The sequence below is a fragment of the Sander vitreus genome, chromosome 6, assembly GCF_031162955.1.
Source record: "Sander vitreus isolate 19-12246 chromosome 6, sanVit1, whole genome shotgun sequence".
Classification (NCBI taxonomy): domain Eukaryota; kingdom Metazoa; phylum Chordata; class Actinopteri; order Perciformes; family Percidae; genus Sander; species Sander vitreus.
In genome coordinates, this window is record NC_135860.1 from 200,001 (window position 1) to 223,609 (window position 23,609).

The 23,609-nt window shown below is 42.9% G+C and overlaps 1 protein-coding gene across 1 annotated transcript in view; it reads left to right on the forward strand.

The window, feature by feature from the left end:
• cpne4a (copine IVa) overlaps positions 1-23,094 on the forward strand; it is an 85,305-nt gene extending 62,211 nt beyond the window's left edge. The window contains exons 10-15 of the mRNA XM_078251737.1: positions 2,717-2,850; positions 8,651-8,705; positions 11,668-11,719; positions 16,727-16,860; positions 18,514-18,750; positions 22,981-23,094. Of these exons, the coding sequence (XP_078107863.1) occupies positions 2,717-2,850; positions 8,651-8,705; positions 11,668-11,719; positions 16,727-16,860; positions 18,514-18,750; positions 22,981-23,094 (726 nt within the window). The remainder of the gene's footprint in view (positions 1-2,716; positions 2,851-8,650; positions 8,706-11,667; positions 11,720-16,726; positions 16,861-18,513; positions 18,751-22,980) is intronic.
• Positions 23,095-23,609: the final 515 nt, after the last annotated feature.

Consider the following 23,609-nt stretch of genomic DNA (forward strand, 5'->3'; position numbering starts at 1 on the left):
CAAACATGCTCTTTTGAAGTGACCTTTTGTTGCCTTTTAAATGTCTGTTTCATTAGCTGATTTGTTAAATGGCTCACTCTTGCTGCAGCGCTGAACACTTGATCTTTACCTATATTATTTTAAGTCCAATTCTCCTTGACAAAAGTGGGACCTTGGCCTAACTTAGGACTTACAAGCCACTCAATCTAACTCCTTATTTTCATTAACCCTTGTGTTGGCTTCTCGTTGACCATGCAACTATGCGTTTTTCTGGGTCGAAATTTCAACATTTTGTTGTTTTTCTACACTTTCTACACTTATTCCAATTACTTTTGTCACTTTTTGGGTGTTTTTTTTAAATATTTTTTTTTCAATTCTTTTAACAAGTTTTTTGTCGGTTTTTCCGAAGTTTTTTTCTCACTTTTTTCCATTTTTTTTTGTCACTTTTGGAGATGTTTTTGGACACTTTTTTCAGCGTTAAAAATAAATAAATTTCGTAAATCGTTTTTGTAGCTTTTTCCAACATTCTTTTGTCATAGTTGTGATATAGAAAGTTTTTGTAAACGGGTCAACCCAAGGACAACAGGAGGGTTACACCAAAAATAATTCAAATTTTTTGTTGTTGTGCATTTAAAGGTATACACACATTATATAAAGTATGAACGTCCACTCAGAGCACTAACCCAAGCTGAGACGAGACTGCCTAAGCGTGCATGCTGCTGCGTCCTGCTAAATCACACACAAATCAAAGTGAATACCAAGTTTTTACAAAGTCCCATTGTGGGAGTTTGTACAGCCCGACTCCCCCCCCACCATAGCTCAGAGGAAAACAGACTTCAGTTCTGTAAACTCATCGAGCAGAGACAAACATGTTAACTCGTGTCAACATTCAGCATCCCTCTTCTTCTCCCCACACTTTTGAATGTTAATCAGCGTTAAACACTTTCCTCCAACCTGAAGTCTGTTAGGAGAAGGAAGAAAGAAAAGTCTTTCTGAACTAATCCACAGAGGTTTAAACTTCAAACGCCCCTGACACTCACATAACAGCATGTAAACAAGCGAGAAGGCTTCAGTTGAGAAGTTTTTCTCTGCAGCAGTGTATCCAATCAGCACCACAGGAAACTCCCACTGCAGCTTATTTTTACTCCTTTCTTCTCGTATAGAAAAGCAAAATTAAGTATATTTACCATCTGTATTTCAAAATATAGCAGAAGTGTCAGGATATTGAGCATAACAGATACATATTTCACCTCATCCATGAAGTGAAACTAATACAAAGGGTCATTCTGTGCAACAAGGTACTAACAAACAGACGGTTTACCCCCAACTCCCACACCTCCACCCCTCCACCCCCTTCCCTCCCTTACAGAGGTATCAATAAAAAAGTGGTGGTAATCTAATATAGGCCATGCATGCATTCACATATACATAGACATAGTACTTACATACAAGTCATGCATGCCCATACACTCATAAAGACAAACAAATAACACAGAAATAAACTAAAATCAAGAGGAAAAAAATAAATAAACAAACAAAACAGCTACTGTGCTACAAGCTTATGGGGGTGGGGGGGGATATAACTAGTTGTCTAGACATCAGGGTCAAAGTCTATATGGAGATACCTGACATGATCTAGGAAGGGTTGCCAGATTTGATGGAATTTCCGTTCTGAGAAACGAAGGGAGTTTTTAAGTTTCTGCAATCTCTTAAAATGAAGAGCATCCTTTATCCATGATCCATCCTGAGAGCGAGAGGGGGCTTAAGGGCTTTTCCACTGCAAGAGAATGGCACGTCTTGCTATCAGTGTGAGAAAGGCCAAAAGTGTCAGTTTGTCTTTATTCACTAGTATTCATAAATATACAGTTTTTTGTAGAAAGCACAGAGCAAACACCTGCACCGACATGTGCTTAGACAACCCTGCGTGCTAAAAAATGGTGTTCCCGTTAAAGTAAACTGCATTCTCACTTATGTTTTGAGGGAAACCCGGAATACTTTTGTTGTGAAAAGTCACAGCTTTAAACAGGCGGTTAAGGTCGTGAATTTAAACAAAAGTAGATAGTAGTTTAGTAGTTTAGAAAAGGGATGCACTGAATCCAGATTTTTGGGGTTCAGCCAAATACCAAATCCCCTGGTTGAGGTTCTGCTGAGTCCTCGTCCCGTCCTCAGTCCATGAACACAGTCAACACATTAATGAAGTAAACAGTGACTGTCCTTCCTTTGCCGTACCTGAAGTTGCTGCATTCTGGCTGCTGTCTGTAGATTCCTTCATGCTCAGCTCGTATTCTTCCAGATGTTTCATACCAGATGTTGTAACAGCGGTGATGTTGTGTATTGTTTAGGGTCCTCGCCACCACCAGACTAATCAGCATTGCAGATTGAACATGTAGCTGGACTTGAATGGCCTTCTTTTGACTGAAAGTACTGCCAAACAACCCTTTTTCTGCTCACCAGTTCCATTTCCACTTCTTCTCAGCCTACTGCATTGAAGGCTCCACCTACGTAAACACCTTCCTGTAATCAACGGCGCCGTCATCACGTCGACCAGCGTAGCGCAAGTGTAGGGTTCGGTAGAAACCCAACCCCGTCAAAAAGACCAATATTCAGCCGAATCCTGGATTCAGTGCATCCCTATATGGGACAGAAATGTAACCTGACTGCACGTTAACATGTGAGAAAACTGAAGGGTTAAAGCTAACTGTGGTACCGATGCTGTTCTCTGATTGGTCGTTTCCAGGTAGCCATCGACTTCACGGCCTCTAACGGAGATCCTCGGAACAGCTGCTCACTGCACTACATCCACCCGTACCAGCCCAACGAGTACCTGAAGGCTCTGGTGGCCGTGGGCGAGATCTGCCAGGACTACGACAGGTCGGTCTGATCACAGCACAGAAGCCAATCAGAGGAGTCCATTCATTAAAGGAAAAGTACACTCAGAACAGATCTACAGCAGGTTACAGAAAAGGCAGTTTTAACGATCTAAGTGCACGGCGTGAAGCGCCTGGCGCAGGTGCGTTTAGTGCTTGTCCAAATCCACTTTTGCTAGTGTGACGGCGGGCGCATGGTTCAAAAGGGTTGACCTTAGTGTCTTCATTAATCAGAGGTGTGTTTTGGGCGTAACATGCAATCAACCAATCAGAGATCATCTCCCATTCCCTTTAAAAGCCAGGCGCGTTTGGACCTTGGAGCATTGCTGTTATGATGGAGGATTTGCACCGTAATATTTGTATCTGTAATATTCTGCATGTGTGTGTGCTGCTGTGCGTCCCTGTGTGTGTGTGTGTGTGTGTGTGTGTGTGTGCTGCTGTGCGTCCCTGTGTGTGTAACAAGCATAGTGTGCACATGCTGTGCACGAGCCTAGGAGCATTTTACTAATGCTCTGTTAAAATAACAATGAAATGCTGCGTTATTGACTTTAGACCAGGTTTTTGTTGGTCAATGGTGCCATCACTTCCCACTGCCTCAAGATAGCAATACGCCCAGAATGCACCTGAACACACCTCCCTGTAAGACCAGCACGCCCAGAATGCACCTGAACACACCTACCTGTAAGACCAGCAAGCCCAGAATGCACCTGAACAAACCTCCCTGTAAGACCAGCACGCCCAGAATGCACCTGAACACACCTCCCTGTAAGACCAGCACGCCCAGAATGCAGTAACAGAGGACAGAGTAACGTGAGGGAAACTCCACAACAGATAGCAGTCAGTCATAAGTCGTCACGAGGTTTACCAGTTTACCAGTAAACGCAACATTTAGTCCCGTCTGTGTTTTTCAGACAACAGCAGTGAGCAGTGCTAGTTTGAGTCTGTTAGCTCATAGCTTTAGCGGCAGACTGTTGTACGTTGTACGAATCCTCTACAGTGAAATACAGTCACACTACACCGTTTAGCTGTCAGCATTTTAGCCGTGTTTAATCCAGTTACTACTGTAGCTAACGGTAGGCTAACGTTAGCTGCTGTGTAACGTGTTATTAGTGTTTACTAGCTAACGTTAGCTAACGTTAGCTGCTGTGTAACGTGTTATTAGTGTTTACTAGCTAACGGTAGGCTAACGTTAGCTGCTGTGTAACGTGTTATTAGTGTTTACTAGCTAACGGTAGCTAACGTTAGCTGCTGTGTAACGTGTTATTAGTGTTTACTAGCTAATGGTAGCTAACGTTAGCTGCTGTGTAATGTGTTATTAGTGTTTACTAGATAATGGTAGGCTAACGTTAGCTGCTGTGTAACGTGTTACTAGTGTTTACTAGCTAACGGTAGGCTAAAGTTAGCTGCTGTGTAACGTGTTATTAGTGTTTACTAGCTAACGGTAGCCTAACGTTAGCTGCTGTGTAACGTGTTATTAGTTTTTACTAGCTAACGGTAGCTAACGTTAGCTGCTGTGTAACGTGTTATTAGTGTTTACTAGCTAACGGTAGCTAACGTTAGCTGCTGTGTAATGTGTTATTAGTGTTTACTAGATAATGGTAGGCTAACGTTAGCTGCTGTGTAACGTGTTACTAGTGTTTACTAGCTAACGGTAGGCTAACGTTAGCTGCTGTGTAACGTGTTATTAGTGTTTACTAGCTAACGGTAGCCTAACGTTAGCTGCTGTGTAACGTGTTATTAGTTTTTACTAGCTAACGGTAGCTAACGTTAGCTGCTGTGTAACGTGTTATTAGTGTTTACTAGATAATGGTAGGCTAACGTTAGCTGCTGTGTAACGTGTTACTAGTGTTTACTAGCTAACGGTAGGCTAACGTTAGCTGCTGTGTAACGTGTTATTAGTGTTTACTAGCTAACGGTAGCCTAACGTTAGCTGCTGTGTAACGTGTTATTAGTTTTTACTAGCTAACGGTAGCTAACGTTAGCTGCTGTGTAACGTGTTATTAGTGTTTACTAGCTAACGGTAGCTAACGTTAGCTGCTGTGTAATGTGTTATTAGTGTTTACTAGATAATGGTAGGCTAACGTTAGCTGCTGTGTAACGTGTTACTAGTGTTTACTAGCTAACGGTAGGCTAATGTTAGCTGCTGTGTAACGTGTTATTAGTGTTTACTAGCTAACGGTAGCCTAACGTTAGCTGCTGTGTAACGTGTTATTAGTTTTTACTAGCTAACGGTAGCTAACGTTAGCTGCTGTGTAACGTGTTATTAGTGTTTAATAGCTAATGGTAGGCTAACTTTAGCTGCTGTGTAACGTGTTATTAGTGTTTACTAGCTAACGGTAGGCTAACGTTAGCTGCTGTGTAACGTGTTATTAGTGTTTACTAGCTAACGGTAGCTAACGTTAGCTGCTGTGTAACGTGTTATTAGTGTTTACTAGCTAATGGTAGGCTAACTTTAGCTGCTGTGTAACGTGTTATTAGTGTTTACTAGCTAACGGTAGGCTAACGTTAGCTGCTGTGTAACGTGTTATTAGTGTTTACTAGCTAACGGTAGGCTAACGTTAGCTGCGATGTAACTTGTTATTAGTGTTTACTAGCGTGACGTGCAGCGATGTTTCTGTTGCCTGTAAACACAGACATTTAAGTGGCACCGTAATCCGCGTTGCTATTTCGTCCGGTAGATCCCGGCACCGGTGCCCTATTGGCGCCAGATTTTAACATGCGCCGTTAACGTGAACAGAAAATTGAGTTGCCTGTATCTTTTCATGGCAAACGCGCATGTTTCAATCAGCTGTCACAACAGCTGAAATGGCTCCTTCATAGTATCCTTCAACAGAGGAGGAATGTAGCACAATATGGATGTGAAAGCAGTTATAATCAGTCTATGTGACAATACTTTTTATTTTGGTTAAAATCAACAAATAATCGTGATAATTAATCGTGATCAATATATTGATCAAAATAATCGTGATTATCATTTTGGCCATAATCGTGCAGCCCTAGAGGAGATGTTTTTTACAGTGTGTTCAGGGGACAGGCAGCTAGCAGATAGTGAGGAGATGTTTTTTACAGTGTGTTCAGGGGACAGGCAGCTAGCAGATAGTGAGGAGATGTTTTTTACAGTGTGTTCAGGGGACAGGCAGCTAGCAGATAGTGAGGAGATGTTTTTTACAGTGTGTTCAGGGGACAGGCAGCTAGCAGATAGTGAGATGTTTTTTACAGTGTGTTCAGGGGACAGGCAGCTAGCAGATAGTGAGGAGATGTTTTTTACAGTGTGTTCAGGGGACAGGCAGCTAGCAGATAGTGAGGAGATGTTTTTTACAGTGTGTTCAGGGGACAGGCAGCTAGCAGATAGTGAGATGTTTTTTTACAGTGTGTTCAGGGGACAGGCAGCTAGCAGATAGTGAGGAGATGTTTTTTACAGTGTGTTCAGGGGACAGGCAGCTAGCAGATAGTGAGATGTTTTTTACAGTGTGTTCAGGGGACAGGCAGCTAGCAGATAGTGAGGAGATGTTTTTTACAGTGTGTTCAGGGGACAGGCAGCTAGCAGATAGTGAGATGTTTTTTACAGTGTGTTCAGGGGACAGGCAGCTAGCAGATAGTGAGGAGATGTTTTTTACAGTGTGTTCAGGGGACAGGCAGCAGTATGTTGTAGCCTAAAAAACGTATGACATCGCTTAGAGCACCTTTAACAAACATAACGTTACCCTAAAGTTGTATTCATTTTATCCGTGGCCTTGCTGCCCTCAAAGAATCGTCAACACTAAAGACCCCTAAATGACTAAATGTTTTATTCAGATACAGAAGAACTGATAAGAAAACTTTTAAAGACGAGGAAACTTTCAGGATGAAGCACGCACACGTCCGCCCACGTCTTGTTCTCTGTCTCGGTTTCTTGTATTTGGTTTTAGAAGCTGTCAGATTTGTCTTGTTGAGTTTCCTTTCCTTTGGCGGAGAAACTTTAAATCCCTTCAGGCTTCACTTTCTGTCCCACGCAGGCTTTTATAAAAAGGTTGTATTTTAGTCTCTGTGAAGAGAATCCCTAAAGTTAAACCGTCTCTTTCCTGTTCGTAATTCCCCCCGTAAAAACCCCAAACTGGTGTTTTTTTTACATTTCTCTTTGTGTTCAAATGAAATGTCCAAACAGACTGTCAGATGTGTTAAAGGTACACTGTGTAGGAATGTCTGGCGGTGAAATAGTATTTAGCATTCAAACCAATAGTGCTCTCTGGCGCCTCGCTTTTTCAAATGCGCGTTGCATCTACGGTAGCCGTTATGTACCAAGAAGCTACGACAACATGTCTTCCAAGTTTCACTTTTTTGGCGAGGAGGATTCCTTCTCGTGTGGCTCGGCATGAGTCTGATCCTCCATTATGAACTAAAGGGCAGTGACCAGCTCCTCTCACTGATCTCCTTCTCCGTTTCAGCTGGTTTCAGTCACGTGACGCTGGCTCTGAGCGAAAACGTGTTGTGGGTTAGCTAGACAGGAAGGCTAGTGCTCTGTGTCCCTCTCAGCCATTATAGTTTTTCAAAATGGCGGAACGACATGGAAGCCTCCTTGGACTTGCCCGTCCAATGTAAATCCCAAGGGGGTAAGCCAGCCTCCACAACCCGTAGCTCCTATGGCGCCATGTTGATGCTACCAAGCCATCACCTCCCGTTAGCATCCCGTTAGCATCCCATTGACTGCCATTCATTCTGACGTCTCTTTGACAGAGAATACCTTTACATCTGAAGCGTTTAAAGACTCTATTTGTCCGTTGTTTATTTCTAAAGAAACACGACAATGTATAAAAGGCTCCATTACCTTGTAGCTCACGTTATGGCTCCGTAGCAGACGTTTTTATAACAATAGGCTAACGATTGGGTCATAACCACGAGACTTCCTGTCTCATAGTAGAGGAGTTACCGTATAGTACAGGAGAAGCTCTCAGGCAGTTTGGACTTCCATCAGCTGTTTAAGTGTAATGACTAATGTTAACTATCATTTTAGTGATCAATAATGAGCCTGTGTCTATGTTATCTCCTTACATATACCTACGCTCTCCGTCTCTGCTAGATTGGGAATGATTGAGATTTCTCTTGGCACAGCTACCAGAAGACTTCCAACTTTCAGACAGGTTGCTCACGTCACATCTACGTCTTCAAGCTCAGTTGGAGGCTGCTCAGTAACGCTCAGCCATCACCGGGAAAGAGCTTCTAATGTCCTTCACTGGTCTCCGTCCAGAGACACGGGACCTGTTGGTCCATTTATTTTACAGTCTATGGTAAATACAGATAAGAAATACTTTACTTACGAGGATAAGTCAGATCATCGGCAGAGGTCATTTTACACCAATGAGGACATATTTATGAATGAAGACATTGATTTTAGCTGATAAAATACTTAAAACACTAGACAGTGTACCTTTAATGAACAAAAGGTGATTCTAACCTTTTAGATAACGAGTTAATCCCCGCAAAAAAGAGCTTAATGTTCTGCTGTTAGATTATTGTTGCTGAGCCTATTTTTCTTAAAGGTTAACAGAAAATCAGGCTTAATTTGGGAGCACAATTTCTTGTTGTGATACTCATCATATTCGTATTTCCGTTCTTTCCCTTTTCAGAAAGTAATCAGCTCTCTGCTGCAGAGATACTCCCACAGCCAATCAGAAGTAATTTCTGTGCTTTGTGTTGAAGTAGCAGCGGTCTGAATAAGCTCGTTAACTCACGCTAGTAGCCAAACACAAACCCTCGTCCTACAGCCTTTATTTTCCATTTTAACTCACAAGACTTATTTTCTGTGCTTTTTTTCTTCCTTCTCTCAGTGACAAAATGTTCCCGGCGTTCGGCTTCGGGGCTCAGATCCCTCCGGACTACAAGGTAATTTCACTGCTCAGCTCACCGTCTTTCTCAGCATGCTCTCTGTCTGCAGGGAGGGGGGGGGCCAGGGTAGGGTGAAGCGGTCTCGGTAATTACCAGCCGGCCTCCTCCGTCTCGTCACCCGGGGTGCTGCTGCCTGAATCGTCCCCACTCCCCTGCCCTTCACTCTCCTTCCCATGATGCCGTGCAGCGCTCAGCGGGTGCTTCTCTGATGCTGCATTCACATCGTGTGCCTGATTATCTCCATTCAAGTGCCTTTTTTGCCTGGATATACTGTGTGTGTGTGTGTGTGTGTGTGTGTGTCTCTATCAGTGTGTGTGTGTGTGTGTGTGTGTGTGTGTGTGTGTGTGTGTGTCTAAGTTTCAACAGCAGGTCAAAGTGAGAAGATGCAACTTTAGAACAAATGAAAAGTTTGTTCGTAACAAAACATTTCTCCGTTCAACACACATTTTTTTTGCTGCTACAGCCTTTCCTGGTCTGGCTCCATACCTATCGACAGTATATCACCAACCCACCAGACTCCATGTAAATAATCAGGACTCGTAAAACACACTTCATTCAAAGTGGACAGAAACTAAATAAAACTATCAAAAGCCGTCTTGGTTCATCTTTCCACTGTTCCAACAATCACCACTCTGGTTTGGTTGAAATAAACCCTTAATTCACCCATTTACATGTGGAGATATGCTGGCTCTATACACGCTAAAAGTCCTGATTATTTACATGGAGTCTGGTGTAGTTTGGTAATGGTGATTTCGGGGCTGTTTCATGTTAAACTAAAATAATCTTACTCTTTAACTAAAAGGTCTATCTCTGTAGGGATCCTTTCATAATGTTGTCAGACACTTAGAATAATAATCTGAGTCTGTCAGCAGCAACAACAGAACTATTAGTGGACGCTGACTGACTCTGAACATCTGTCCTGTAGGGTTACATTACAGCCTGGTTCACGGCTGCCAGTTCCAGCGTTCACGCTCAATACTGGACCAGTTCAAAGATGTTTGTTCACATCAGTCACTTAAATATGAAAATAGGATGCAGGTAAATTAACCTTTAAAGGACATTAATATAAAAAGCATACATCGATACTTATGGGTTTCTACCACACAACCAATGTTGTCGTGTAGGATCAGATCATGTTTCAGATTTCATTAAAAAATAAACCCAGTGTTCAGCAGCCAGATGCTAAATCCTGGCATTATGTCTTCTCCTCATGGGTTCTGCTGACAATAAAAACAATAACTATAGAAAAGTTGTACTTTAAATCCTTCATGGCTTTAGTTTCCAAGCCTTCTTTTCAATATGAAGTGAATGAAGCCACTGATATCCCTAAACGATTCCACTGACAGGGTCCCGAATCAATTACAGCTCTGATTTGATTTCCCATTCAACGTTGATTAGGGATGTTTCAGTTGCAAAAACAATTGAACCTGGATATGAAAGAGATTCTACAAATATACGGCTCCTCTCTTACCTGCTGCATTATTAAACGTATCAATGTTTACATTAACCTTCCTGTTGTCCTTGGGTCAAATTGGACCTGTTTTCAAAGTAGTAAGGAATACGATCTGGTGTAATGTAGCTCACCGATACTAGTTCTTCTTCCGACACACAATATGAGACCGCTACGCCTCACTAGATCAGCACTCATTCCAGTTCCACCATTTGGAAAGACATTCCCCATCACATTCGACCACTATCATCCATCACATATTTCAAAAATTCACATGTTTCTTCATGATAGTCATACTTGCACACACTGATTGTTCATGTATTGTTTTTAGTCTTGTTATTCCCGCTGTCTAGTCAATAATAATGTCCTGTGTGGATGTGCCGAGGTTGTGTTCATTGTTCTATGTTGCTGCAGAACAGGAACCTGCTGTAAACCAGTTTTTAAACCGAGTCAGGCCCGTTTATTGTAAATTAATTGTTTTCCTGTATAATAAATGAAATGAAATGAACGTGTTTCTGAAAACATGTTAAGAGAGAAACAGGCTGTGCAGTTGCTGAATCTGTCTTCATTTCACACCAACAAAGGTCAGTTTAGAAGATGTTCATCAGATTTTGAGAGGCGTTAGTCAGGCTCATCCCGCTCCCCATTTCCGGGTTAGCTCTCCACCAATCAGATTGGTCATTGAGTCCGACTGCCCGCCCTCCGACCCAGCAAGTCAGGTCGGCCACCGACGGCTCCTCCAACGGACGACGGCACGGGACACACCGACCAGACTCGAGTCACCGACCTTGCCAGACTGTCAGACGGCCGATAATCGGGTTGGTGCGTCAGCGCCTTAAGACGTTCGTCACAAAGGAAATTAAGGATCAGATCTCTTATTTTCATAGAATTTTGGGTGTTGTATTCAATTTAATAGCATTATCCTGACTAAACTTTGACATATCTGTGTTTATCTGTTATCTTTGGTTCCTCTGATCTTAACTATTAGTCAAAATCCATTCATAATTTCAGCTTTTTTCTAACACAAAAATGTGAAACTTTCATAGAAATTAGGTTTATTGACCATGAATTCCAAAAAATAAGTGTAAAAGTAGTGCAAATAAATAGGTCTAGTGGTGAATATACTGGAGTTAATGGGAAAAAAGTGGTAAAAATGTTGAAATAACCGACAAAAACGTAAAAAAAAGCAAGCATAACGTGGGGAAAAAGCAACATAAACGTAAAAACAGTGTCTAAAAGTGTGTTCATTTTGAACCAGGAGGACAACACAAGGGTTAATGTACTTTTTATTTAATATGAATGCACCCCCTACCCAACAATCTAGCTGTTACCAATGGATTCCTCAGGTCTAAGACGGAGCGAGGAAAGAGTCAGTCAGCTGCTCCGATTACATGTCAGGAGAAAAGACGAAGAGAGGGATGAAGGTGAAGAAGAGAGAGCGAGGGGCTCTCATTTCATTCTTTTTCCCCTGATGCACAGATAAAACACACTTCCTGTATCTCTCTCCAGGTCTCCCACGACTTTGCAGTGAATTTTAACGAGGACAACCCCGAGTGTGCAGGTAGGCGCTTTGATTCCCTTTTCTCTTTGACAATAAAAAAGAAAGAAAAGAAAGAAACGAGTCAAATATTTAATATAGAGCCTCAGAAGTCTGAGCGTGAAGGAAAGTCTTTGATGTCAGAGTTAGTTTGGTAATGATGAGGCTGCAGATTGAAGGAGCTCCGTCAGTCTGAAGCCTCTAATGACGGAGGAGGGGACTCTGTCTTCAACAATGCATCATGACTTTGCGTAAACATACACGCCACTTTCCTGAAGCCAAATGGCATGTTATCTGTACGCATTTTGAGCTATCAACGTGTATGTCTACGCTGTATACGGCGGATACAAACGGTCACACCAGGTGGGTGAAAGTCCTCTGTTTTACCCATCCGCCACCCCAACCAACCTCCGTCCTTTCATACTACTCGCTACGGCGATAAGACACATGTAATGTAGGTCAATGGAGGCCAAACGGCATTGATAAACACGCTAAACAATGATTATGCGTCTTGATAACAAGCAAAAATGGCATACGAATTGGCGTGTCATACATACGCCACTTAGTGAGATCAGTCTGCCATCTTAAGTGGGCAGAACGGTTGCCAGGTCTGCGCTTTTCCTGCAGAATTGGGCTACTTTTTAAGTGTTGCCGCTGGTTGAATTTTTTGTCCGCTGGTTGGGTAGACCAGACCAGCAAACACACACACACACACTCACACACACACACACACACGCACACACACACACCAACCCATTCTCACCCCCAACTCATGAAATACTGTGGCTTGGTCAGTGTCTCTCAGCGTCAGATACCGACGCAAAAATCCCCCTTCAGCGTCTGTATGGAACGCACCGGGCAGAGCAGCAGCTCGACCGCGGTGCTGTAAGATGACTTAGTGCCCTATTTTAACGATCTAAGCACGGCGTGAAGCGCCTGGTGCAGGTGTGTTTAAGGCGTGTCCAAATCCACTTTTGCTAGCTTGACGGCGGAAAAAAGTGTCCGTGGGCCGGGCGCATGGTTCTAAAGGGTTGTACTTAGTGTCTTCATTAATCAGAGGTGTGTTTTGGGCGTAACATGCAATCAACCAATCAGAGATCATCTCCCATTCCCTTTAAAAGCCAGGCGCGTTTGGACCTTGGAGCATTGCTGTTATGATGGAGGATTTGTATGTGTGCGTGTTTGTGTGCTGCTGCACGTCCCTGTTTGTGTAACAAGCATAGTGTTTGCGCGCTGTGCATAAGCTTAGGCCCATTTTATATTGTATTAGACTGGCTAGTCCACACAGCATTCCTGGGTGGTAGAAAAACGTGCTCTGGTTTATTGGCATTTCTTTAAACCAATCACAATCGTCTTGGGCGGTGCTAAGCTCCGGACGGAGCCACGGTGCCTCTGCTAAATAGTCTCAGGAAGGAACTTGTTTTGGTGGAACATGAACGTTCAAAAGTAGTTTTAGTCTCAGATTGGACAGATAGTCTAGCTAGCTGTCTGGATTTACCCTGCAGAGATCTGAGGAGCAGTTAACCATAGTCCTCACAAATCCATCGGAGGTTAGAACGCCAACACAGAGACAGAGGAAGGGGACGGACATCCGGCCGAAAAGAGGGACATCCGGTGGAATTTCTGCCAGGACTGGAGCAATACTGGAAGTGAAACATCGTGGATATAGATTAGTGTAATATGTTTTGGCAGGGGAATATTTTGAGTTCTGGTTTTGGGCTGGTTTTGATTGGCCGTTGGGCTGGTTTTATCATACAGACCTAGCAATTAGGAGCATCTTTGTGTGCAGCTTTAGTCTGCAGGGTCACGATCTGAGTCATGTGAAGCTCTGGATTTAAATCTGCAGTGGAGGTGCTACTTTCAACTTTATTTTTGTCTCCAGAGGGCAATTGGTTTTACATACAATACATTGTTAGCTGATACATGGTTGAACCTCATTATCTCTTACCAGTGTATCTCTGTGTGTATTTCATCCACAGCAATCCCACCAATCGGTCCCAAAATGTCCCAGTTAGAGAGGAAATGCCCTAAACATATTCTTTGTAAATCTTTACAATCATTCTCCGAAAAAACCAAGCGGGCCTAGCCTGACAAGCCAGACCCACATCCAGATGTTGGGTCTGGGAACTCCCCATTGGCTGGGCTCAATCCGAGGGGCGGGATAAACGGTTGTCTTTCAGATTCCCTCTGCACCAATAGGATAGCGCTCCAACCAATCAGAGCAACGCTAGTTGGTAGATTAAACTCTGAACACATCTTCCTTTTTTAAGAATGACTTCAGTGCCGTTCTTTGTTCTTTTCTCAAAGAAAAGCTGAACTCCAAGTCTTCCAGAGTCGCGGCCAAAGCCAATTCCAAAGACCGCTGTTCTCCAGCAGCAGCAGCTCTTCTTTGTTTTCAAGTAGCAGGGAATTCACACAGAACTGTCGCAACTCTGCCGTCATTATGTTAAGCCCCGCCCACAGACTCTATACACGATGTGATTGGCCCGACTAGAGTTTGGTTTTTCCAGCTCGCAAGCCAACGGAGAGTTGCTAGAAGACCGCTTGGGTGCATCTAGATTTCTAGGCTAAAGCAGGCCTGCCTTGTTGCACCATCCACATTTTCTTCAAAACTTTACATTTTTAGTGTGTAGTTAGCTAGCTCGAAGTTTGTTGTTGTTTCCCGAAGAGAATGCAGTTTGAGAACAGCAACACACAGAGAGAGGAAGGGACTCCAAGCTACAGTTCTGATAATAAATGCTCACTGTAATGTCCCAATACGAATCGGGGACGAGAGTAAAGTTATTGCATTAACTGGGTTAAAAAACTACTCATAACAGTTGAAGGAAAACTTACTGATCTGTTAAAAACAGCACTCTCATCCGCAATTGGCGTAATCTGATTCCGGCTGCCGGTGCCAGTGTGCGAGTAAAACAGATTATTTGTTAGATGTATTTTCCTGCAGGCTCCTGCTCCACGTTGTCTCTGTTTATCAAGTCAGAGAGAGAGATACAGACTCTGTGTAGCTGAAGGTATCTCACTCTCGGCTGTAAAGGTCACTGATCAGCTCAGAGACACCTCAACATCGACACTCTTCTTAATTAAGACTCAGTGTGTGTGAATGAGATGGTGTTATCAATGACCTTCAGACTGCCGCCAGGCATGCTGGGACGCCTCTAAACTCATCCAGAGAGAGACAAAGTGAACTTGACTGGTCCTCCAGAGTCTGGAGAGGTTGTGTCGACGGAGGAAGAATTGGACCTATTTTCTCCGCCTCAAAAGGATTTTCACGTTCCGTTAACGTGTGAATTTTCAATACTTTTTCAGACATGTTTTTGGATTCCTGAATGGGTTTATTCACATTTGGGTCGCACTTTATTTTACAGTACATTAAAGAGACATAATAAGCCGTACTTTGTATCAAACTAGAAAGAAACGAACAGTCATACCCTAATTAAAGGCCATGACACCCAAATTATGCTTATAATTAAAGACATTAATAACATATAACAATCTTAGATAGGAAACAAACACAGTTATACGTTAATAAGAAACCATACACCTAAATTATGTTGTATATTATATATATGTTCTAAAATATTATGTTCTAAAAACGCATATATTTCCATATTAAACCCAAAATACATTAGCCTTGTCCTACCAGACTCTGGTCCATTAGCCTGGTCCTACCAGACTCTGGTACACTAGCCTGGTCCTACCAGACTCTGGTACACTAGCCTGGTCCTACCAGACTCTGGTCCATTAGCCTGGTCCTACCAGACTCTGGTACACTAGCCTGGTCCTACCAGACTCTGGTACACTAGCCTGGTCCTACCAGACTCTGGTCCACTAGCCTGGTCCTACCAGACTCTGGTACACTAGCCTGGTCCTACCAGACTCTGGTCCACCAGCCTGGTCCTACCAGACTCTGGTCCACTAGCCTGGTCCTACCAGACTTTGGTCCATTAGCCTGGTCCTACCAGACTCTGGTACACCAGCCTGGTCCTACCAGACTATGGTACATACATAAGCCTGGTCCTACCAGACTCTGGTCCATTAGCCTGGTCCTACCAGACTCTGGTCCATTAGCCTGGTCCTACCAGACTCTGGTACATTAGCCTGGTCCTACCAGACTCTGGTACACTAGCCTGGTCCTACCAGACTATGGTCCATTAGCCTGGTCCTACCAGACTCTGGTCCACTAGCCTGGTCCTACCAGACTTTGGTCCATTTCATTGGTCCAGAGAGTCTGGCTTCTCTCCATCCAAGTGTTAACTTCCTTGAAGGCGGGTACTCTGTTGAAGTTTAAAACTATTGGATCTGCCCAGAGCCACTCTGGATCTGCCATAACCAATCGCTAACGTTCGGTCGTGATGTCGGCTTAGCGTCGCTAGCGTTAGCCTTAGCCAACTCCTTCACCGCTAACGGAGCGAGCTGGAAACTCAAACTGTTCCCGAACCCCGTGGAGGGCCACAACATCATGGCCACATTACAAATTATTTAGCAGAGGCAGGTACATGTAGCACCGAAAGTGGGAAATCCCACGCATCCGCCCAGCACATTGCACCCTGCCGGTACGAATGCCAATACTGTGACTTTGATAGCGATTCCTGACCGGTATTTTTCAGCTTCTACTACACGAGTCCATCTCTGTGCGTGACGTAGAGATTTTCCTGCGTCTCTACGATGTGTAATGTTAGACAGCCAATCACAAACATTGTTAGTTCTTGGTAGGAACATGCTGTATGCTTATTGGCTCACTGACACTGATGAGTTACTCCTTAGGTATTGAAGTTTGGTATTGAATGAGGCATTTTTGATACTCGATACTACAGAGGCCATTCGGTCGGTGCGTAAAGTATTGAATTTGGTACCCAGCCCTAGTCACCCATGCTTGGATGCTCTCTGGAGTCCTGTGGTGTTTTCAACATTTTGTCTAATTTGACACAAAGTACGGCTCATTATGTCTTTTAAATGTACTGTCAAATAACGTCTTTTTAATGTATTGTAAAATAAAGTGTAATCCTGACACTGTTTCATATTTTCCGTCAGGTATCCAGGGCGTGGTGGAGGCCTACCAGGCCTGCCTCCCCAAACTGCAGCTCTACGGTCCCACCAACATCGCTCCCATCATCCAGAAGGTGGCCAACACCGCCTCGCAGGAGGTCCACACCAAAGAGGCCATGGTGAGGGACTCTGCTGACATCTTATATCCAAGCACAGTCTTCTGTTGGTGTCCGCCTGTATGCAGATGACACAGTGCTGTATTATGTTGCTGATTCTTCCAGCGTTTGTTTAACATTTTGCAAGAGGTTCTTAAAGACCAGCTTTTACTAAACGCTGACAAGACAAAGGTCATGCTATTTTCTGGAATGATAGGCTATACTGACCTTATTAATTTCTTATCTCTATATATATATATATATATATATATATATATGGACTTACGATCACTTGAGAGACGCAGAATAAAAATAAATCTGCATTTGGATTGAAGAAAAGCTCATATGCATTTCGTATCGATAATCTTTTATGCCTATTCAGGCAAAAATGTGGCTATTTCTACAGAAATAACTGCATCTTTCACATGTTTTGTAGGAAAAGGTTTGTTGTGGCAGTTTTAGTCTCAAAATCAACTCACTTAAACCCTTTGGACATTTTGGAAATCTGATTTTAAACCCCCAAACCTCTACTTGTATTCGCTGTATTTTCTTTTACATTTTTCTAAATAAAAATTTTAGAAGCTGTCAATTATTTTATGATGGTTTTGCTTCTTCTCTGTGCTGTTTTGTTTATTGTATTTTTTGTTTGTTTGTTTGTTTGTTTGTTTGTTTGTTTCTTTATCTTTGTAATTGCCTCAATGTTGTAAATGAGGGTCGCCCCTTAATGATCTCTGGAACATACAGTACATAAAGGTTGTGTTAAGGAATAACTCGAGGAGCACACTCAGAAAACAAGGACAACACAGTATCTTTAAGGAAAAAGAGCTTGTCACTGGGGTGGTACCCTCAAAGGTACATTGTTGTATAAAAATGTATTCTGATTTATTTTGCACATATCCCAAAACTTTACAGTTAATTTAGTTTGACAATTATTGAGTTATTGAGTTTGAATATAGTATAGATTAACTTGTGTTTCTATATTGAGAGATGATATTAATTTTCTGCTGTGATGAGCATCCACTAATTCCTGCCATTTTACATTTAAACATTAAGGTACAAATATATACCTTACACCTCGGCAAGTCCACAATGTACAATGGAAGGTGCATATTTGTACCTTCAAGATATATTTTTGTACTTTTAAGGGAACATTTGCTAAGTCGGGACCTGTATTGTACTTAATTTTCTGACAGTGCAGCACAACTCATTTCACACGTGAAGAAAAGAAAGTTTGGGAGACTTATGACTTTCACAGAAGCATTTAATGAACACTCAATTGAGGAGAAAATTAAGCAGGCAGTACTGTGAAGTATAACCACTGTGTTATTGTGTAGTGCCATCCCAACTCTCTGAAGTTCCTGTCACCCTGAAGGTGTATTTGAACTAATTCTGGAGGCATTAGCTGAACCTTTAAGGCAATCAAATATATTGCAGTCGCCTAAACACAGATGCTAAAGCCTTGTTCAGCCTCTCTCGCTCTCTCTCTCTCTGGGAAGTATCAGATGCTAAGGTGTGGCTGGCCCACCGACCTCCAAAAGGAGACAGTCCTGAGACCAAACATTCTGAAAAATCTGAATTAAGCAGTAAGACTTGCGGTGTGAACATAGCCTTAGATTAGATTTACTGCTACAGTTTGACTGAAGAAGTCTGACAGTTTTTATATTTTCTGTCTCGCAGCAATACTTCATCCTGCTGATCCTGACAGACGGTGTCATCACCGACATGGCTGACACGAGGGAGGCTATCGTCCAGGCCTCCCACCTCCCCATGTCAGTCATCATCGTCGGGGTCGGGAGCGCTGACTTCAGCGACATGCAGATGCTGGACGGCGACGATGGGATTCTGCGATCGCTCAAAGGAGAACCCGTCCTCCGGGATATCGTCCAGTTCGTCCCCTTCCGCAACTTCAAACACGTAAGTCTGTGAATAGGACTTGCTATAAAATAACAAAATGTGTTCTCAGTTCAACAGGGATGTTCATTTATCTAAAGAGGAGTGAATTTCTCTAAACTTTGTCCTCCTCACCTATTGAGGAGTTCCTCAAGGCACGATTTTAGGTCCTCTATGGTTCCTAATTATTCAGAGACACATTTCTCATAGCTGCTTCACACATGAATGTAAATAGAAAGCTTTTACTCTGAAATCATCTAATACAACTGTGATATGCTGGAGGAAAGCATTGCATTCTGTGAAAATAAACAAATTGCCTTTCAATTGTGACGCCGTGGCGTCTATGGGTTTGTCCCAAGTCCTTAAACTGCATCCACATTTCCTTTACTTGCTACCCTTCCTCGCATCTCACATCCTCTCCTCTGAAGTGCCTTTTCATTGAATTCATCAGCTGTTTGGGCGGAGTTAGCTACGGCTTTCAGCTGCACGGCTTCCAGGAAGGCTGCTCTCTGCACCCACGCTCATAGTCTCGCATTGCCAGACCTTCCTCCACAGCACTGCGGAGGAAGGTCTGACTAGTCCACACAGCATTCCTGGATGGGAGAAAAACCTGCTCTGGTTTATTGGCATTTCCTTTAACCAATCACAATCATCGTGGGTGGTGCTAAGCTCCGGACGGAGCCACGGTGCCTCTGCTAAATAGTCTCAGGAAGGAGCTTGTTTTGGTGGAACATGTGGACGTTCAAAAGTAGTTTTAGTCGTGCAACAGAAAACTCAGATTGGACAGATAGTCTAGCTAGCTGTCTGGATTTACCCTGCAGAGATCTGAGGAGCAGTTAACCATAGTCCTAAGAAATCCATCAGAGGTTAGAACGCCAACACAAAGAAAGAGGAAGGGGACGGACATCCGGCTGAAATGAGGGACAGCCATTGAAACGTCGTCAATTTAGATTACCTCGCTCATATCTCCATCCTCCATCCTAGCTTCTCAGGGCAGGAATAAGAGCTTTGAGATGGCCTTTATGAAGGAGGGCCAGAGCAACTCCCGGTTCAACAGAGGAGCGAGGAGATATCAAATAAGAGACTTGGGATCCACCCTTTTAACACCAACATCAGTGGGTGGTGAAGGTCGCTGTTGGAGAAGCGCCTTAAAGAATCATTTCCTGATTTTGTTTTAGCAAACAGTTACAACTCCCAAAACCCTGAATTTCCTTCCAAATTACACAAAGGCTTTTACTGGTTTCCTCTTTTATATGCACCTTGTGCCCTGTTTTACCCGTTTACATAATTTTTAAACCTACATTGTGTATTTTTTTGAGTTGATTCTTAGCGAAAGCCCCTTCGTTCTTTCACAAATATGTCTCATTCATGTGTAATTACTGCCACCAACTACTCAAAGTATTCTCGTACACGTACAATCTGACATTCAGTATCATTCAGAATACATACGGGCGAGTTGCTCGAATGACGGCCGCCATGTAGCGCCTCCATCTTTATAATACATTAACCAAAGAGGGACATACCTCCATCTTTATGATACATTAACCAAAGAGGGACATACCTCCATCTTTATAATACATTAACCAAAGAGGGACATACCTCCATCTTTATAATACATTAGCCAAAGAGGGACATACCTCCATCTATATAATACATTAACCAAAGAGGGACATACCTCCATCTTTATAATACATTAACCAAAGAGGGACATACCTCCATCTTTATAATACATTAGCCAAAGAGGGACATACCTCCATCTATATAATACATTAACCAAAGAGAGACATACCTCCATCTTTATGATACATTAACCAAAGAGGGACATACCTCCATCTTTATGATACATTAACCAAAGAGGGACATACCTCCATCTTTATGATACATTAACCAAAGAGGGACATACCTCCATCTTTATGATACATTAACCAAAGAGGGACATACCTCCATCTTTATGATACATTAGCCAAAGAGGGACATACCTCCATCTTTATAATACATTAACTAAAGAGGGACATACCTCCATCTTTATGATACATTAACCAAAGAGGGACATACCTCCATCTTTATGATACATTAACCAAAGAGGGACATGCCTCCATCTTTATGATACATTAGCCAAAGAGGGACATACCTCCATCTATATAATACATTAACCAAAGAGGGACATACCTCCATCTATATAATACATTAACCAAAGAGGGACATACCTCCATCTTTATGATACATTAACCAAAGAGGGACATACCTCCATCTTTATGATACATTAACCAAAGAGGGACATACCTCCATCTTTATGATACATTAACCAAAGAGGGACATACCTCCATCTTTATGATACATTAACCAAAGAGGGACATACCTCCATCTTTATGATACATTAGCCAAAGACGGACATACCTCCGCCTTTCGGCCTCTTACACTCAGTGGCACCGTGATGAATGTCAGGGGGAGATTACTCGCCAGGGAAGCGAATAAGAGAATTAAATCGACAACGCGACAGGAAAAGCAACAAGACCAACATTAATATTGGAGCGGCTAGAACAGCTGCGTGTTAACGATGGAGATACTAAGAGATCATTTTGGGTTCAGCCACCGTAGGAGGAGGGGTTAGAAAGTAATATTCAGTTGGTTGTCATATACCATTTCACCGCTAGATGGGAGAAATTCTTACACAATGTAGCTTAAAAAACATCTGTACTGTCCTTTTGCTCATTTTGTTTTATTCTGTTGTTGTAAAGACATTTGTACTGTCCTTTGGCTCATTTTGTTTTAATATTTTGTTGTAAAGCACCTGCTGTGTAAATGAAGTGATTATCACAAACACATTTAGCTGTTCACAGCCTCTGTTGTCCGGGAGCTAAAAAAAAAAAACCTGTTTATATGAGCACCAGATGGTGTGTTAATTTCAAAGATCTCTTCTTTACACTATGTGTATATATAACTCAATGTGACCCTAAAATATTGAAACTGTTAATGACTGTGACAGCAATAAGCCAAGAAGAGAAGAGCAGAAAGCGATTTGAATAAGAATCAGAGCATATTGGAAGTGGAGGAGGACGAGACGAGAGTGTGAAGTTGTTGAAGATATTAGTTTTTCACCCGTTAAGGAGGAAGAAAGGGTGGCAATCTGCCAACTGATCTGAAATTGAAAATCTTTTATTTCTCTCAAATGAATTTCGAGTCTGTTACAAGTCTGAAGTTTTATAGACTCTACAGTACAGCAGAGATTTATCTTCACAGTTTGGACTCATTTTCCAGACGCTGGATACATTTTCCCTCCTGGGTTTAATCTGTGTGATAAATGAGACTTTCTGTCTTTGGCCCCAAAAGAAAGCTATTTTTCTTTCGACAGTTGCAGAACAAGGCAGAGACGAGCCTCTCCGACTGACAGTTACCACTGCTGCGGTCTGGGATTTCTCCCAAAAGATGAATCCCATTTTTAGTCCACTTTGTGCAATGCAGAAACCAAATGTATATGCCATATAATCGGCAGTACATTATGTAGCCTACACTGTTGACTGCTGACTTTACAAGAAATTTGCGTGGAAACCTGTTTCCTTAAACCAGAGGTTCTCAAACCAAAGGACTTGGAAATAACAGGTTTGGACCCAAAATGTAGACTGTTGAGACGAGGAGGCAGAAGGAAGATTATGAAGATTTATTTAGGAAAAAACGGCTTCAACAGAAGGTGTCCTGAGGCAGGCAGGCAACAGATAACAGGGAGAACCAACAAAATCAAACACACGGAGAACTGAACACACAAGGAACAAACTACACTGTGAGAGACGACGAGCAAACAGCAGACAAAGGAAACACACGGACTAAATACACAAGATAACGAGGGTTGTAACAAGAGACAGGTGAAAAGAGGGCTGAAGAACAGGTGAGACTCAACAGGGCAGGGCAGACATTATCGTTGTCTCTCTACATACTACTCTCTACTACTCTCTACCGTTGTCTCTCTACGTACTACTCTCTACCGTACTACTCTCTACCGTTGTCTCTCTACGTACTACTCTCTACCGTTGTCTCTCTACGTACTACTCTCTACCGTTGTCTCTCTTAATACTACATCATCTTACAGCACCTCGTTGGAGCTTCTGCTCTGCCCGGTGCGTTTCATACAGACGCTGAAGGGGGATTTGTGCGTCGGTATCTGACTCTGAGAGACATTGACCAAGCGTCCGTATTTTACGAGTTCAGAGAGAGAACGGGTTGTGTATGACAGATGTTTTCCTTCTATCTCCTCTGCAGGCGTCTCCAGCTGCTTTGGCTAAGAGCGTGTTGGCAGAGGTGCCCAACCAGGTGGTGGACTACTACAACAGCAAGGGCATCAAGCCCAAAGTGCCCAGGCAGTTTGGACCCTGAGCGCCCCCACCGTAGCCGTTGTCCCCGCCACAGCTGCCCCCAGACTGCACGAGCTCTCCTGGACTGAGAAAAATGTTTACGGTTTTTGTTGTTGTTGTTGATGCAGATGTTAAAAGGTGCAACATGCAGCATTTTACCACGAAGAAGTGACTCATTTTTACCCACACAAGAAGCCTGTCAGCCTCAGTACTGCATTTTACATTGGGATGGCTTTTTACAGGAAGTTCTGGATTGCTTTATGGCACAGGTAGAAGGTTTTTCATTACATGTCATCATCACGTACACATAGATACAGACCCTACTGTAGCCTGACGTGCACCATCCCAGAAACGTAACTTCACATTGCAGCGACGCAAACTGCAACAACTGTGATTGGTCTGCTTGTTTGTGGCTTGCTAGCGTCGCTTGCTGGCGTCGCTTGTTCCGACTCATTACCGGCTGCTCCTTCTTCGTGAAATCATGAAGTCATTGAGAAGGTTAACTTTTCCTGCTACAGCTTTCCGACCGCGGTCAGA